This window comes from Aythya marila, assembly GCF_965140915.1.
Source record: "Aythya marila genome assembly, contig: HAP1_HAP1_SCAFFOLD_229, whole genome shotgun sequence".
NCBI lineage: Eukaryota > Metazoa > Chordata > Aves > Anseriformes > Anatidae > Aythya > Aythya marila.
In genome coordinates, this window is record NW_028136869.1 from 158,446 (window position 1) to 174,273 (window position 15,828).

At 46.6% G+C, this 15,828-nt stretch overlaps 1 protein-coding gene across 1 annotated transcript in view; it reads left to right on the forward strand.

Annotated features, from left to right (window-relative positions):
* LOC309891415 (E3 ubiquitin-protein ligase KCMF1-like) overlaps positions 1 to 15,828 on the forward strand; it is a 133,919-nt gene that overhangs the window by 77,344 nt on the left and 40,747 nt on the right. Inside the window, exon 3 of the mRNA XM_082785786.1 lies at positions 3,220 to 3,359. Coding sequence (XP_082641912.1) covers positions 3,220 to 3,359 — 140 coding nt within the window. The remainder of the gene's footprint in view (positions 1 to 3,219; positions 3,360 to 15,828) is intronic.

Here is a 15,828-nt window from a genome sequence, read left to right on the forward strand (position 1 = left end):
AGTGCGGCCGCAGATGCCACTCCTGGCACTAAAATTGCCAATGCCGCTCTAGCTGCAACATCAAGCAATTCAACATTATCATTGCAATCTGGTGCGAGCAATGCCCATTTATGTCTAGTGATCTCATGCAACTGCGACAAGCTAGGAGCACATATAGTAAGTTTACCTAAGTAACATGGACCTCCGATAGCATTTGCAGGGATACCTTGCCAGGCCCTATCCCCGCAAATCAGAAAAACATCAGGAGGTAAGGCCATTGCTGTAAGATTGTTCCAAATGCTATAGTTGTTACCCCTTGTCTCCATGCCATAAGCCCCTACACCCTGCCTAGCAGTGTCATTGTAACCACAGGTGTTATTTGTATTTCTGTACCCGTAAGGCCCTTTCCAAGTTCCTGTAGCAGGATCTCGGTAATTCATTCTTATTTGTGGTAACACAATTGGTGCTGCTATATGTTCAAAGGAAGGGTCCCCCTTTACACATCATGCAACTGATGCTACGTGGAGTAAGTGGGTTGCACTGATTACTCAGCGGGCTCGAATAGGAAACCCCAGTCGCCCAGGAATATTGGAAGTGATTATGGACTGGCCAGAAGGCAAATATTATGGGATATCACCAGAGGAGGAGGTGGTCCGTGCTGAAGAAGCCCCACTGCACAACAAGCTACCAGAAAATGAGAAGCAATATGCCCTGTTCACTGATGGGTCCTGTCCTATTCTGGGGAAGCATCAGAGATGGAATGCTTCTGTATGGAGTCCTACACGACGAGTTGCAGAAGCTGCTGAGGGAGAAGGTGAATCGAGTCAGTTTGCAGAAGTGAAAGCCATTCAGCTGGCTTTAGATATTGCTGAACGAGAAGAGTGGCCAATTCTCTATCTCTACACTGATTCATGGATGGTAACAAATGCCCTGTGGGGGTGATTACAGCAATGGAAGCAGAGCAACTGGCAGCACAGAGGCAAACCCATCTGGGATGTTGCACTGTGGTAAGATTTTGCTTCCCGGGTAGAGAACCTGGTAGTAAAAGTACACCGTGTAGATGCTCATGTGACCAAGAATGGGGCCACTGAAGATCATGATATGAATGGTATCACAGTAAGAGTTATGCAGATAATGATGAATGAATTTTGATAGAATTGGACGTGCACAGCTTTGTGATGGAACCAGAACGGGTTTCAGTGGGTGATGATCCAATATCACACACCATGTCAACAAAGATTGGTGTGACAGTTGGAGCCCAAAGTTAGTCATGGTCTGAACAAACTCAGTAGACATTTTATATATACATATACTAGGGAAAATGTTTGCCCGCTGCTGAATGTGGCGGGTGCTATGGTGCCAAAGGATACAGAAACAGCAGAGATGCTGAATGCCTTTTTTGCTTCAGTCTTTACTGCTAAGACTAGTCCTCAGGAATCTCAGACCCTGGCGACAAGTGAAGAAGTCTGGAGAAAGCACGTCTTTCCCTTGGTCGAAGAGGATCGGGTCAAAGATCATCTAAGCAAACTTGACGTTCATAAATCCATGTGCCTCAATGGAATGTACCCACGGGTGCTGAGGGAGCTGGCCAATGTTATTGCTAGGCCACTCTCCATGATCTTTTAAAGGTCCTGGAGAACAGGAGAGGTGCCTGAGGACTGGAAGAAAGCTAATGTCACACCAGTCTTCAAAAAGGGCAAGAAGGAGGACCCAGGCAACTACAGGCCAGTCAGCTTCACCTCCATCCCTGGAAACGTGATGGAGCATCTCATCCTGGAGGTCATCTCCAAGCATGTGGAGTATAAGAAGGTGATCAGGAGCAGTCAGTAATGATTCACCAAGGGGAAATCTTGCTTAACCAATCCGATAGCCTTCTATGATGGGATGACTAGCTGGGTAGATGAGAGTAGAGGGGTGGATGTGGTCGACCTTGACTTCAGCAAGGTGTTTGACACTGTCTCCCATAACATTCTCATAGAAAAGCTCGGGAAGTGTGGCCTAGATGAGTGGACGGTGAGGTAGATTGTCAGTTGGCTGAATGGCAGATCTCAGAGGGTTGAGTTTAGTGGTTCAGGGTCTAGTTGGAGGCCTGTAACTAGTGTTGTCCCCCAGAGGTCCCCAGGCATTTCTTTACTGTGAGGGTGACTGAGCACTGGAACAGGTTGCCCAGAGAGGTTGTGGAGTCTCCTCCAGAGATATTCAAAACCTGCTTGGATACCATCCTGTGCAATGTGCTCTATGTGATCCTGCTTGGCAGGAGGGTTGGACTAGATGATGTTCAGAGCCCTTCCAACCTGAACCATTCTGTGATTCTGTGATATGAAAAGTGGTGATTAATTGGGATGTATTGGAAAGTGTGGGACCGATGCATGACGTATATGGTATGGAATAAGGGGTGGATATTGTCCTGGTTTTGACTAGGATAAAGTTAATTTTCCTCCTAGTAGCTGATATGGTGCTGTGTTTTGGATTTAGGATGAGAATAACACACTGATGTTTTAATTGTTGCAGAGCAGTGCTTACACTAAGCCAATGGACTTTTCAGCTTCTCGCTCTGTCCTGACAGCGAGGAGGCTGGACGTGCAGCAGGTACTGGGAGGGGACAGAACCAGGACATCTGACGCAAACTGGCCAAAGGAGTATTCCGTACCATATGACGTCATGCTGAGCAATTGATATGGGGTGGCTGGCTGGGGTGGGGGGACCGGTTGCTCAGGGATGGGATGGGCATCGGTCAGCGGGTAGTGAGCAATTGCATTGTGCATCTCATCACTTGTTTTGCACACATTGTTATGATTACTTTTATCATTATTATTATTATTTTCCTTTTCCGTCCTAATAAACTGTCTTTATCTCAACCCACAATCTTTTACTTTTTTTTTTTCTTCCCAATTCTCTCCCCCATCCTGCTTTTGGTGGAAAGGGTGAGCGAACGGCTGAGAGGTGTTTAGCTGCCTGCTGGATTAAACCACAACACTCTTCCTGAATATTAGAAACTTAAATTGTTTATTAGTGAAAATGCTGTGTAGTCTGTCTATTTGTTTGTCAGTTGAGTCATTGAACAACTATACAATATCAGCATCTTCACTTTGTGCGGAATTAAAATATTTATTTTGATTAACGAATGAATGAATTTGACAGTTATTACATGCACATAGGAATATATAAAGAATTATATGAAAAAAAGAATGGGCTATGCTGCTTAATAATAACTCCTCTTAAAACATCATCTTTTTCCAGATTTGTATTATGGTGGAGAAGCTTTCTCTGTAGAACAGCCACAGTCTTTTACTTGTCCTTATTGTGGAAAGATGGGTTATACAGAAACATCTCTTCAAGAACATGTTGCTTCTGAACATGCAGAAACATCAACAGAGGTGGTAAGCTGCTTCAGCATTTTTTTTATTACAGTGAAAGCATATGAAAATTTCTCATCTAGAAATTGAATATATTTTTTTCCTTGAAGTGTTTGTTCATTTAAATGCTGAGTGGGGAGGTATGTACCTGTATTTGAGAGATGGGAATGTTTTATTAAGGTTTTTTGTAGTTAGTGAGTACACTCAACAAAATGTTTCATTTCAGTTAGGTACATGGAAAATGATTAAGTCACCATTGAGTTGTGCGCCTCTGTTACTTTTGTTTTTTAACTGGGCAACTTCTAATGTTGTAGTAGCATAGTACTAAATATTTTATTTACACGTAGCTTCTGCCTCTATGAATATTAGTGCCCATGCCGTTATATTCTGACTATAGGGTGAGTATAGCAGAGAATCATTGACTTCAGAACTTTAATGCTAATGTTAAATTAGCCCAACAGTGTTCTGTTAGTTTGTTTTGTTTGAAAACAAACAAAAATCCAGAAAGCATTTCCTGAAAATCAGTGGAGGTATTGGAAGTTTCCTACATCTTACTGGTATTCTAATATAGTGAGATTGATCACGTAAAAGAGGAAGAAACTACACTATTTAGTTGGCTTGATATTAAGGCTGCCCTTTTTGGAGCTTATTTACTATATGTTTGGCAATATTTAGAATGTTCTCATGGTTATTCTATATAGCAGTGTCTCTCCATTCACATGTAGTTGCCTAGCTGTCAATCTGGCACACAATGTCCTATAGGTCTATAGTTATGTCAGATGTCAGCCTTCTTTAGTTGGAGATAGAGAAAGGTATGCAGCTAATCTGTTGATCTGTTTTTTTTTTAAAAAAAAACTTTTGAAATCTGGTATATTTGTGCATCATAACTTGTTTTTCTGTTAGGATTATTACTGTTGTTTCCCTCTACCACCAGCATTAAAACAGATGGCATGTTTAAGAATATGCTTCATGAAATATTTCTGTTTACAGTCCACTATCTGAGGTATCAGTGCCTGACAACTTAGTTGGAGTAGAAGAATGTGGCTAAGCAGCTAACAAGCTCTTTGTTGGGGTAGCTAATATCATATTTGAGATGTATAACCTCAGATTCTAAAATATTATCACAGATTCCTTTCTGGAAAGGCCTGTTGATAGAAAAAGTTACACATGTAGGTGCCTTTGAAATTCTGATCTATGTGTAAGTGTTAAAATATATATACTTCATTTTGAAAATAGTTAAGGCTAAAATGGCCTTATCTTTTCTACCTCACCACCCCTCCAACAGTAGTAATTGGTGCAAAGCGATTATACACCATACAATAAAGGAAGAATTGTTCTGCTTCTGTTTTTGTTGGTAATCATTTTAATCTCTTCTAATTTTTATATCTAGATATCACTGTTGCTTGAGCCAAAAGGTCTGAAATTTTTCGAAAGTGTGAGATGACTTTGCACTTGGTTTTGATGCTATTTGAAATGGTTTATTATCAGACTTCATTACAGTTTTAAGAAACTACATACTTGCACTGCTTAGTGTTCAGTCTACTTTATTTTTAGAAAAATCTGTAGCCCTGTTTTTAGATTTCTCTTTTTGGTATGGGGGTATGTTTTGTATTTATTCTTAAAGCTTGCTTCGCTAATTTAAGTTATGTATGTTGGCAATCCTAGGTTAAATTCTTAATCATGAAGTTTTGGCATGTTTCCACCAGTGGAGGTTATTGCAGAGGAGGATATAGAATCATAGAATGCTTTATATTGGAAGAGATTTTAAAGATCACCTAATTTCAACCTCCCTGCCATGGGCAGGGACACCTTAGATCAGGTTGCTAAAAGCCCCATCCAACCTGGCCTTAAACACTTCCAGAGATGAGACATCCACAATTTCTCTGGGCAACCTGTTCCAGTGCCTCACCACCCTCAGAGTAAAGAATTTCTTCCTTATATCTAATCTAAACCTACCCTCTTTTAGTTTCAAGCCGTTACCCCTTGTCCTATCACTACACTCCCCGACAAAGAGTCCCTTTCCAGCTTTCTTCTAGGCCCCCTTTAGGTACTGGAAGGCCACTATAAGGTTTCCTCAGAGCCTTCTCTTCTCCAGGCTGAACAACCCCAACTCCTTCAGCCTGTCTTCATAGGAGAGGTGTTCCAGCCCTCTGATCATCTTCGTGACCCTCCCCTGAACTTGTTCTAATAGGTCTATGTCCTTCTTACATTTGGGCACCCCAGAGCTGGATGCAGTGGTCCAGGTGGGGTCTCACAAGAGCGGAGTAGAGGGGGAGAATCATCTCCTCTGACCTGCTAGCCATGCTTCTTTTGATGCAGCCCAGGTTGCAAGCCAGGTTGGCTTTCTGGGCTTGTGGTGTTTTTGCCCGACTTCCTCTTTCTTGGGATGTATCGCTCCTGAGCTTGGAGGAGGTGATCACAGAATCACAGAATCACAGAATTTCTAGGTTGGAAGAGACCTCAAGATCATCGAGTCCAACCTCTACCTAATGCTAACAATCTCCACTAAACCATATCCCTAAGCTCTACGTCTAAACGTCTTTTAAAGACTTCCAGGGATGGTGACTCCACCACTTCCCTGGGAAGCCTGTTCCAGTGTCCAACAACCCTTTCGGTAAAGAAGTTCTTCCTAACATCTAACCTAAAACTCCCCTGGCGCAACTTAAGCCCATTCCCCCTCGTCCTGTCACCAGGCACGTGGGAGAACAGGCCAACCCCCACCTCACTACAGCCTCCTTTGAGGTACCTGTAGAGAGCAATAAGGTCGCCCCTGAGCCTCCTTTTCTCGAGGCTGAACAAGCCCAGCTCCCTCAGCCGCTCCTCGTAGGACTTGTTCTCCAGGCCCCTCACCAGCTTTGTCGCCCTTCTCTGGACTCGCTCGAGCACCTCGATGTCCTTCTTGTAGCGAGGGGCCCAAAACTGAACACAGTACTCGAGGTGCGGCCTCACCAGAGCCGAGTACAGGGGGACAATCACCTCCCTAGCCCTGCTGGTCACACTGTTCCTGATACAAGCCAGGATGCCGTTGGCCTTCTTGGCCACCTGAGCACACTGCTGGCTCATATTCAGCCGACTATCAACCATCACTCCCAGGTCCTTCTCTGCCAGGCAGCTCTCCAACCACTCATCTCTCAGCCTGTAGCTCTGCTTGGGGTTATTGCGCCCCAGGTGCAGGACCCGGCACTTGGCCTTGTTAAACTTCATGCAGCTGACCTCAGCCCATCGGTGCAGCCTATCCAGATCCTAATGCAAAGCCTTCCTACCCTCGAGCAGATCGACACGCGCATAGCTTGGTGTCATCTGCAAACTTACTGAGGGTGCACTCAATGCCCTCGTCCAGATCATCGATGATGATATTAAAGAGGACTGGCCCCAGCACCGAGCCCTGGGGGACACCACTAGTGACTGGCCTCCAACTGGACTTGGCTCCATTCACCACGACTCTTTGGGCCCGGCTATCCAGCCAGTTTCTAACCCAACGAAGCGTGCGCCAGTCCAAGCCAAGAGCAGCCAGTTTCTTGAGGAGAATGCTGTGGGAGACGGTGTCAAAAGCCTTGCTGAAGTCAAGGTAGACCACATCCACAGCCTTTCCCTCATCCACCCAGCGCGTCACTTTGTCATAGAAGGAGATCAGGTTCGTCAAGCAGGACCTGCCTTTCATAAACCCATGCTGACTGGGCCTGATCGCCTGCTTGCCCTGCAAGTGCTGCGTGATGACTCTCAGGAGGATCTGCTCCATGAGCTTCCCTGGCACTGAGGTCAAACTGACAGGCCTGTAGTTTCCCGGGTCTGCCCTCCGGCCCTTCTTGTAGATGGGTGTCACGTTTGCTAGCCGCCAGTCAACTGGGACCTCCCCCGATAGCCAGGACTGCTGATAAATGATGGACAGTGGCTTGGCCAGCTCCTCTGCCAGTTCTCTCAGTACCCTTGGGTGGATCCCATCCGGCCCCATCGACTTGTGCACATCCAAGTGCCGTAGCAGGTCACCAACCAGTTCTTCATGGATAGTGAGGGCCACATCCTGCTCCCCATCCCCTTCCACCAGCTCAGGGTACTGGGTATCCAGAGAACAACCGGTATTGCCGCTAAAGACTGAGGCAAAGAAGGCATTGAGCACCTCCGCCTTTTCCTCATCTCTTGTAACTAAGTTTCCCCCCGCATCCAGTAAAGGATGGAGATTCTCCTTAGTCCTCCTTTTTGTGTTGTTGTATTTATAGAAACGTTTTTTGTTATCTTTAACAGCAGTTAAAGTTCCTTGAATATTAACCAGCTTTCTTGGGTCCTTCTCCCCTCCAGGGCTTTGTCCCATGTGACTATATCAAGCAGATCCCTGAAGAGGCCGAAGTCTGCTCTTCCAAATTCCAGGGTAGCAAGCTTGCTGTGCTCCCTCCTTGCTTCCCTCAGGAAAGCTTCCCTAAACTGCACCATTTCATGATCACTACAGCCAGGGCTGCCCTTGCACTTCACATGCCCTACCAGCCCCTCCTTGTTGGTGAGAATGAGGTCCAGCATAGCACCTCTCCTTGTTGGCAACAAGGACAGTGTCATCAATGCATTCCAGGAACCTCCTGGATTGCCTATGTCCTGCTGTGCTGTCCCTCAAACAGATATCATGATTCTTGAAGTCCCCCATGTGGTGGTTTTTACCTTGTTGGGCAGCTGAACTCCACCACAACCACTCTCTCACTCCCCCTCCTTAGAAGAAGAGGGAAAGAAGACAGTATGCTGGAAAGAAAAAAAAAAAAACTCACGGGTTGAGATAAGGATAATTTAATTGAAGGGAAAAGGAAAAGGGGAAAACAAACAAACAAACAAACAAAAAACAAACAAACAAACAAACAAAAAAAACCACCACAAAACAGGCAAAGGCTGTGCGGAAGCACAGAGAGAGAGAAAAAAGAAATTACTCTCTACTTCCCATCAACAAGTAATGTTCAGCCATGTCCCAGGAAGCAGGGCCTCAATGCAAGTAGCAGTTGTTTGGGAGGACAGACGTTTTCATAACAAGAGTCCACCCCTCCCCTCTTCTTCCCTTTTCCACATTTATTGCTGAGTGTGACATCGTATGGTATGGAATATCCCTTTGGTTGGTTTAGGTCAGCTGCCCTGGTGTTTGTCCCCTTCCCATCTCTTGCCCACCCCCAGCCTGCTGGCTCTCAGGGGGTTGGAGGGAATCCTGATGTGGTGCCAGTATTGCTCAGCAATAGACAAAACACTAGTGTGATACCACTGCTGTTCTAGCTACAAGTGCAGAGCACAGTGCTGTATGGGCTTCAGCATGGAATATTAACTTCATCCCAGCCAGATCCAGCACACCCCACAAGAACCAGGGCTTGTGAATGTGAGGCTGCTTATATCCATCTATAGAGGGCCTCATCTGCTTGGTCTTCTTGGTCTTCAGGTGGCCTGTAGCAGACTCCCACTATAATGTCACCTGTCCCTGCCCTCTCTTTAATCCTGACACGTAAGCTCTGTCAGCTCCTCATCCATCCCATGCACTCTAGCTGCTCACTGACATAGAGGGTGATGCCCCCTCTTCATCTCCCCTGCCTGTTCTTCCTAAAGAGCCTGTATCCTTCCATTCCAACACTCCAGTCAAGGGAGCTGTCCCTCCACATCTCCTTAATGCCAATGAGGTCATAGTCTTGCAGGCATGCATACATCTTTAACTCCTGTAGTTTAAAGCCCTCTTCATCAGCTTGGCAAGACTATGACCAAAGATGTTCTTCCCCTTCTCTGATAGATGGACCCCATCTCAGCTCCCAGTAAACCAAGTTTCTCAAAGCAAGCCCCATAATCTCAGTAGCTGAACCCCTGTCTGTGGCACCAGTCCTGAAACCATCTGCTGATTTGCCAGATTCAACTGGCCCTTTCAACCCCCTCTCTTTTAACCAGCAGGACTGATGAAAAAACTACCTGCACTCCTGAGTCCTTTACTGCTGCTCCCAGGGCTCTGTAATCCCTCTTGACACTCTTCAGGTTGTTCCTGGCTGCATCATTGGTGCCCACGTGAAACAGCAGCAGTGGATAATAGTCCTTAGGCTGTACAAGGCTTGGCAGTCTTTTGGTAACACCCTTGATACAAGCCCCCAGTAAACAGCAGACTTCCCTTAAAAGCAGAACCAGGTCGGCAGATGAGTGCCTCTGTACCTCTCAGAAGAGAGTCTACTGCTACTATCACCTGTCACTTTTTCTTACTTGGACTAGTTGTTACATGGGGAGCAGACCTGTCTGTCTTACTCAGCTTCACAATTCCTTCCCCCCCAAAAGGGGTTTTTCCTTCTAAGTCCACAGAGGGGTGAAGCGGTTCTGTAAGGGCACCTCAGACTTTGGGGAAAGATTCTTCCTCCTGCTGGTCCTTGTTGCCAGCTTCCATCTTCCAGTATCATTGGCTGCCCTCCCTTCTGTGAGTACTGCTGAGGGAGTTTTGGTCTGTTTGAATACAAATCTATGTCTTTATTCGTGTTTGTGTTCAAATACTTTTTATGGTTGAAGAATGTATGATTATAGAAGGACATTCTGGGAACTCTTGCCTAGTTGTTTTTGCTGTAGGTTGCTATAAAAATGTGCATGCTTGAGGAAGAATATTCAGATCTTAATAAGTTGTAGAGAAATGACTTGTGATTTCCAACTTGTTTGTTCTGACCTCTAAGCTATTCTCACATTTTGACGAATTCTGTAGGAGAAGGAGGCCTGCTAGGGGTCTCATGTGAAGGAGTAGTAGTGGAGGTAAAATTGCTCCACCTATTTTAAGATTCAAAGGCTTCCTGGTCTTTCCTAAGAACATATGAACTACTGCTTATAGTTGTACTGGTTTTACCCTGCTGGGCAGCTTAAACTCCACCACAAACACTCTCTAACTATCTTCTCAGAAGAAGAGGGGGAAAAGAAAGTATGCTGGAAAGAAAAAAAAAATCCTATCAGTGAGCGATGTTGACAATGAAGCTTATCTGTTTCTAGTGGTTTTACCCAGCTTGGCAGTTAAGCTCCACCACAACTGCTCTCTCACGCCTCTTCCTTGAAGAGAAAGGGGGAGAAAATACGATGAAAAGGCCTCAGGGGCTGAGATAAGGACAGGGAGATCAACAAACTAAAAACACCTTCCCCCCATCCATCCTCTTCCACCTCCTCCCCTCAAGCGGTACAGGGGAATGGAGGAATGGGGGCTGCAGTCAGTCTATAGCACTTTGTCTCTACTGCTCCTTCACAGTCATTCTCTTCCCCTGCTCCAATGTGGGGTCCCTCCCACTGGATACAGCCTTTCCCGAACTGATTCTGCATGGGCTTCCCAAAGGCAGCAGCTCTTCTAGAACTGCTCAAACATGGGTCTGTACCACGGGGTCCATCCTTCAGTAGCAAGCTGCTCCAACATGGGCAGCAGCTCCTGCCAGATCACCTGCAAATGTGTGGGCTCCTCTCCCTGGGCTGCTCCAGCATCAATCAGCTCCGGCAGGGGCTTTCCACAGGCCGCAAGCTCCTTCAGGCCTGATCCTCCTGCTCCACCATGGGCTCCTCCGTGGGCTGCAGTGTGGAAATATGATCCACCGTGGTACATCATGGGCTGCAGGGGAACAACCTGCTCCACCAGGGTCCTCTCCACAGCCCACAGGGGAACTACAGCTTTGGCACCCGGAGCACCTCCTTCTGCACTGACCTTGGTGTCTGCAGGGCTGGTTCTCACTCCTCGCTCTCCCAGCTGCTGTGGGGGAGGTTACAGCAATGGAAGCAGAGCAACTGGCAGCACAGAGGCAAACCCATCTGGGATGCTGCACTGGGGCAAGATATTGCTGCCCAGGTAGAGAACCTGGTAGTAAAAGTACACCGTGTAGATGCTCATGTGACCAAGAATGGGGCCACTGAAGAACATTGAAACAACTAGCAGGTGAATCAGGCTGCTAAGATTGAAGTGGCTCAGGTGGACCTGGACTGGCAACATAAGGGTGAATTATTTGTAGCTCGATGGGCCCATGACACCTCGGGCCATCAAGGCAGAGATGCAGCATACAGATGGGCTCGTGATCGAAGGGTGGACCTGACCATGGACACTATTGCACAGGTAAATCATGATTGTGAAACATGTGCTGCAATCAAGCAAGCCAAGCGGTTAAAGCCTCTTTGGTATGGAGGATGATGGCTGAAATATAAATATGGGGAGGCCTGGCAGATTGATTACATTACACTCCCTCAAACCCACAAAGGCAAGCGCTACATACTAACAATGGTGGAAGCAGCCACCAGGTGACTGGAAACATATCCTGTGCCCCATGCCACTGCCCGGAACACTATCCTGGGCCTTGAAAAGCAAGTCCTATGGCGACATGGCACCCCAGAAAGAATAGAGTCAGACAATGGGACTCATTTCCCAAACAACCTTATAGACACTTGGGCCAAAGAACATGGTATTGAGTAGGTGTATCACATCCCCTATCATGCACCAGCCTCCGGGAAAGTTGAGTGATCCGGAAAGTTGGGTGTCCAGTGTGTACCTCAAGAGGATTTAAGACTGGGTGAGAATAGCCCATGAGTTGAATTGTTTTATGTTAATTATTATATAATACTCTGTCATCACTACCATGATTGCTATATGTCACTGTCTTATTAATGGTATCACTGTAACAGCCACGCAGATAATAATGAATGAATTTTGATAGAATTGGATAAGCACAGAGATGTGATGGAATGAGAACAAGCTTCAACGTGTGGCAATGCAACATCACACACCATCTCTTCTGCCCTGAAAGACTTCTATGACAGATGGAGCCCGAAGTCAGTCACGGACAATACAAATTCAGTGGACATTCTATATACCATAGATGAACATGGTGATTAATTGGAATGAATTGGAAAGGGTGTAACCTGAGCTTGACATAAATGGTATGGAATAAAGATTGGATATATGTCCAGGTTTTGGCTAGGATAGAGTTAATTTTCCTCCTGGTAGCTGTTAGCATGCTGTTTTGGATTAGGATGAGAAGAGTGTTGATACCATGCTGATGTTTTAATTGTTTCATAGCAGTGCTTCCACTAAGCCAGGGAGCTTCTTGCTCTGTCCTGACAGCGGGCAGGCTAGGGGTGCAGCAGGAGCTGGGAGGGGATAGACCCAGGACAGCTGACCCAAACTGGCCAAAGGGGTATTCCATACCATCTGATGTCATGCTGAACAATATATAGGGGTGGCTAGGTGGGGGATGGGGGGGGCGGCTGCTCGGGGATAGCCTGGGCTTCGTTCAGCGGATGGTGATAATTGCATTGTGCATCACTTGTTTCATACACATTATTATTAGTAGTACTTTTATTATTATTATTTTCCTGTCTTAAAAAACTGTCTCTATCTCAACCCACAGGCTTCACTTTCCTGTTTCTCTCCCCCACCCCAGAGCGGGAGGGGGGAGGATGAGCGAACGGCTGTGTGGTGCATAGCTGCCAGCCAGGTTAAACTACACCAGCTTCTAACACTCTGACAGGCTTGGCGCCGTGACAACATACCTGAGGAGCCTGTTCCAGTGCGCAACCACCCTCTCAGTGAAGAACCTCTTCCTGATATCCAGCCTGAACCTCCCCTGTTGCAGCTTGACTCCATTCCCTTGGGTCCTATCATGGGTCACCAGAGAGAATAGATTGGAGCCTGCCACTCTGCTCCCCCTTGTGAGGAAGATGTAGACCGTGATGAGGTCTCCCCTCAGCATCCTCTTTTCCAGCCTGAACAGGCCAAGTGACCTCAGCTGCTCCTCGTACATCTTCCCCTCTAGGCCCTTCACCATCTTCGTCACCCTCCTCTGGACACTCTCCAATAGTTTCACATCCTTTTTGTACTGTGGTGCCCAGAACTGCACACAGTACTCGAGGTGAGGCTGCACCAGTGCAGAGTAGAGCGGGACAATCAGATCCCTCGACTGACTAGCAATGCCGTGCTTGATTTACCCCAGGATACAGTTGGCCCTCCTGGCTGCCAGGGCACACTGCTGGCTCATATTCAGCTTGCTATCAACCACAACCCTCAGATCCCTCTCTGCGGGGCTGCTTTCTAGCGTCTCGTCGCCCAGCCTGTACATATAGCCAGGGTTGCCCCATCCCAGGTGCAGGACCTGGCACTTGCTCCTGTTAAACTTCATGCGGTTGGTGATTGCCCAGCTCTCCAATCTGTCCAGATCTCTCTTCAAGGCCTTTCCATGCTCAGCAGAGTCAACAACTCCTCCAGGTTTAGTGTTATCAGCAAATTTGCTCAAAACACCTTCTAGTCCTACATCCAAATCATTTATAAAGACATTGAAGAGGAGTGGCCCTAAAATGGAGCCCTGGGGGACCCCACTAGTGACCTTCCGCCAGTCTGATGTGGCGCCATTTACTACAACCCTTTGAGCCCTGTCCGTCAGCCAATTTGCTCACCCATCATATGATGTTTTTGTTTAGCTGTACGCTGGACATTTTGTCCAGTAGGATCATATGAGAAACTGTGTCAAAAGCTTTATGGAAATTCAGAAAATCAGAACAGCTGGTTTCCCTTGATCAATTAGATGGGTGATCTTATCATAAATGGAAATCAAATTTGTTAGGCAGGACCTACCCCTCGTGAACCCATGTTGGCTGGGACCTTGACTGCATTGTCTCCCAGGTGCGCTTCAATAACTTCAAAGATTATCTTCTCCATAATTTTACCAGGCACTGACATGAGACTGACAGGCCTGTAGTTACCAGGGTCTTCTTTCTTGCCCTTCTTGAAAATTGGCAAAAAACATTTGCCACCTTCCAGTCTACTGGGACCTCTCCAGATTCCCAAGACTGTTGACAAATAATTGAGAGAGGTCCCGCGATGACGTTAGCCAGCTCTCTAAGCTCCCTGGGAAGAAACTCATCAGGACCCATAGACTTGTATGGATCCAGGTGGAGCAGTAGATCCCACACACATTCAGGATTGGTTGGGAGTTTATCGCTCGCACTGTCACAGTTGTCCGGCTCAGGGCACCCGGGGTCCCAAAGCCTATCATTGGCATTGAAGATAGAGGCAAAGAAGGCATTAAATGTCTCTGCTTTGCCCATGTCCTTGTTCGTGAGTTGACCTTCCCCTTCAAGTAGTGGACCTATGTTTTCTCTGGTCCTCCTTTTTCTATTCACATATTTAAAAAAAAACCTTTTCATTGTCTCCCACAGACCCGGCAAGCTTCAACTCTAATTGGGCTTTGGCCACACAAATTTTCTCCCTGCAAAGGCAAACAGTGTCCCTGTAGTCCTTCCATGTTGCCTGACCCTGCTTCCAGCAGCCATACACTTTCTTTTTATGCCCAAGCTCCAGAAGACCCGTGGTCAGCCAAGCCAGCTGTCTGCCCCGCCTGCCTGACTTCCAATATTTTGGAATTGCCTGATCCTGTGCTTTTAGGAGGCAGTGCTTAAAGACTAACCAGCACTGATGGACACCAATGCCTTCAAAAGCAGTTTCCCAGGGGATCTTGCTAACTAGTTCCCTGAGCAGCCTGAAGTCTGCTCTCCCCATATCCAGGGCTGAAGTTGTGGTGGCAGTTTTCTTCCTGTCACCAAAACTTTTAAACTCAACTGCTTCATGGTCACCATGACCAAGACGGTCGCCAATTGACACATCCCCCACAAGACCCTCTCTGTTCTCCAGCAACAGATCTAGGAGGGCACCTTTCTTAGTTGGATCCCTTAGCACCTGTACTAAGAAGTTATTATCGAGGTGCTTTAGGAACCTCCTGGACCTGCTTATGTCGGCTGTGTGATATTCCCAGTTAACGTCTGGCAAGTTGAAGTTCCCCATAAGGACAAAGGCAGCTGATCTTTAGGTATCGCTTAGTTCCTCAAAGAATAATTAATCGGTGTCATCATCCTGGCTGGGTGGTCTGTAATAGACTCCCATGATGACATCCCCTTCATTTGTTTGTCCCTTAATCCTTACCCAAATACTCTCAACTTTGCCATTGCCAACTGCAGTCTCCACACAGTCCAGCCCCTCCTTTACATACAGCACCACCCCACCGCTTCACCTGCCCTGCCTATCCCTACTGAGGAGCCTGTAACCATCTGTTGTGACATACCAGTCACAGGACTCATCCCACCAGGTTTCACTTATGCCAATGATATTGTAGCTCTGGGACTGGGCCAATATTTCTAGCTCATCCAGTTCATTTCTCATACTGTGTGTGTTGGTGTAGAAGCACTTCAAATGTGCCTCATTGTACACAGCACCTTGTGGAGCAGACCAAAAGACCTGTCGTGGTTTAACCCGACCGGCAGCTAAACACCACGCAGCCGTTTGCTCACCCTCCCCCCTCCCTCTCTGGGACGGGGGAGAGAAATGGAAAGTGAAGCCCGTGAGTTGAGATAAAGACAGTTTAATAAGACAGGAAAAAAATAACAAAAATAATAATAACAATAATAATAATGATGATACAATGGTGATAATACGAAAGTAATAATAGTATGTACAAACAAGTGATGCACAATGCAATTGCTCACCACCCGCTGACCGATGCCCAGCCTA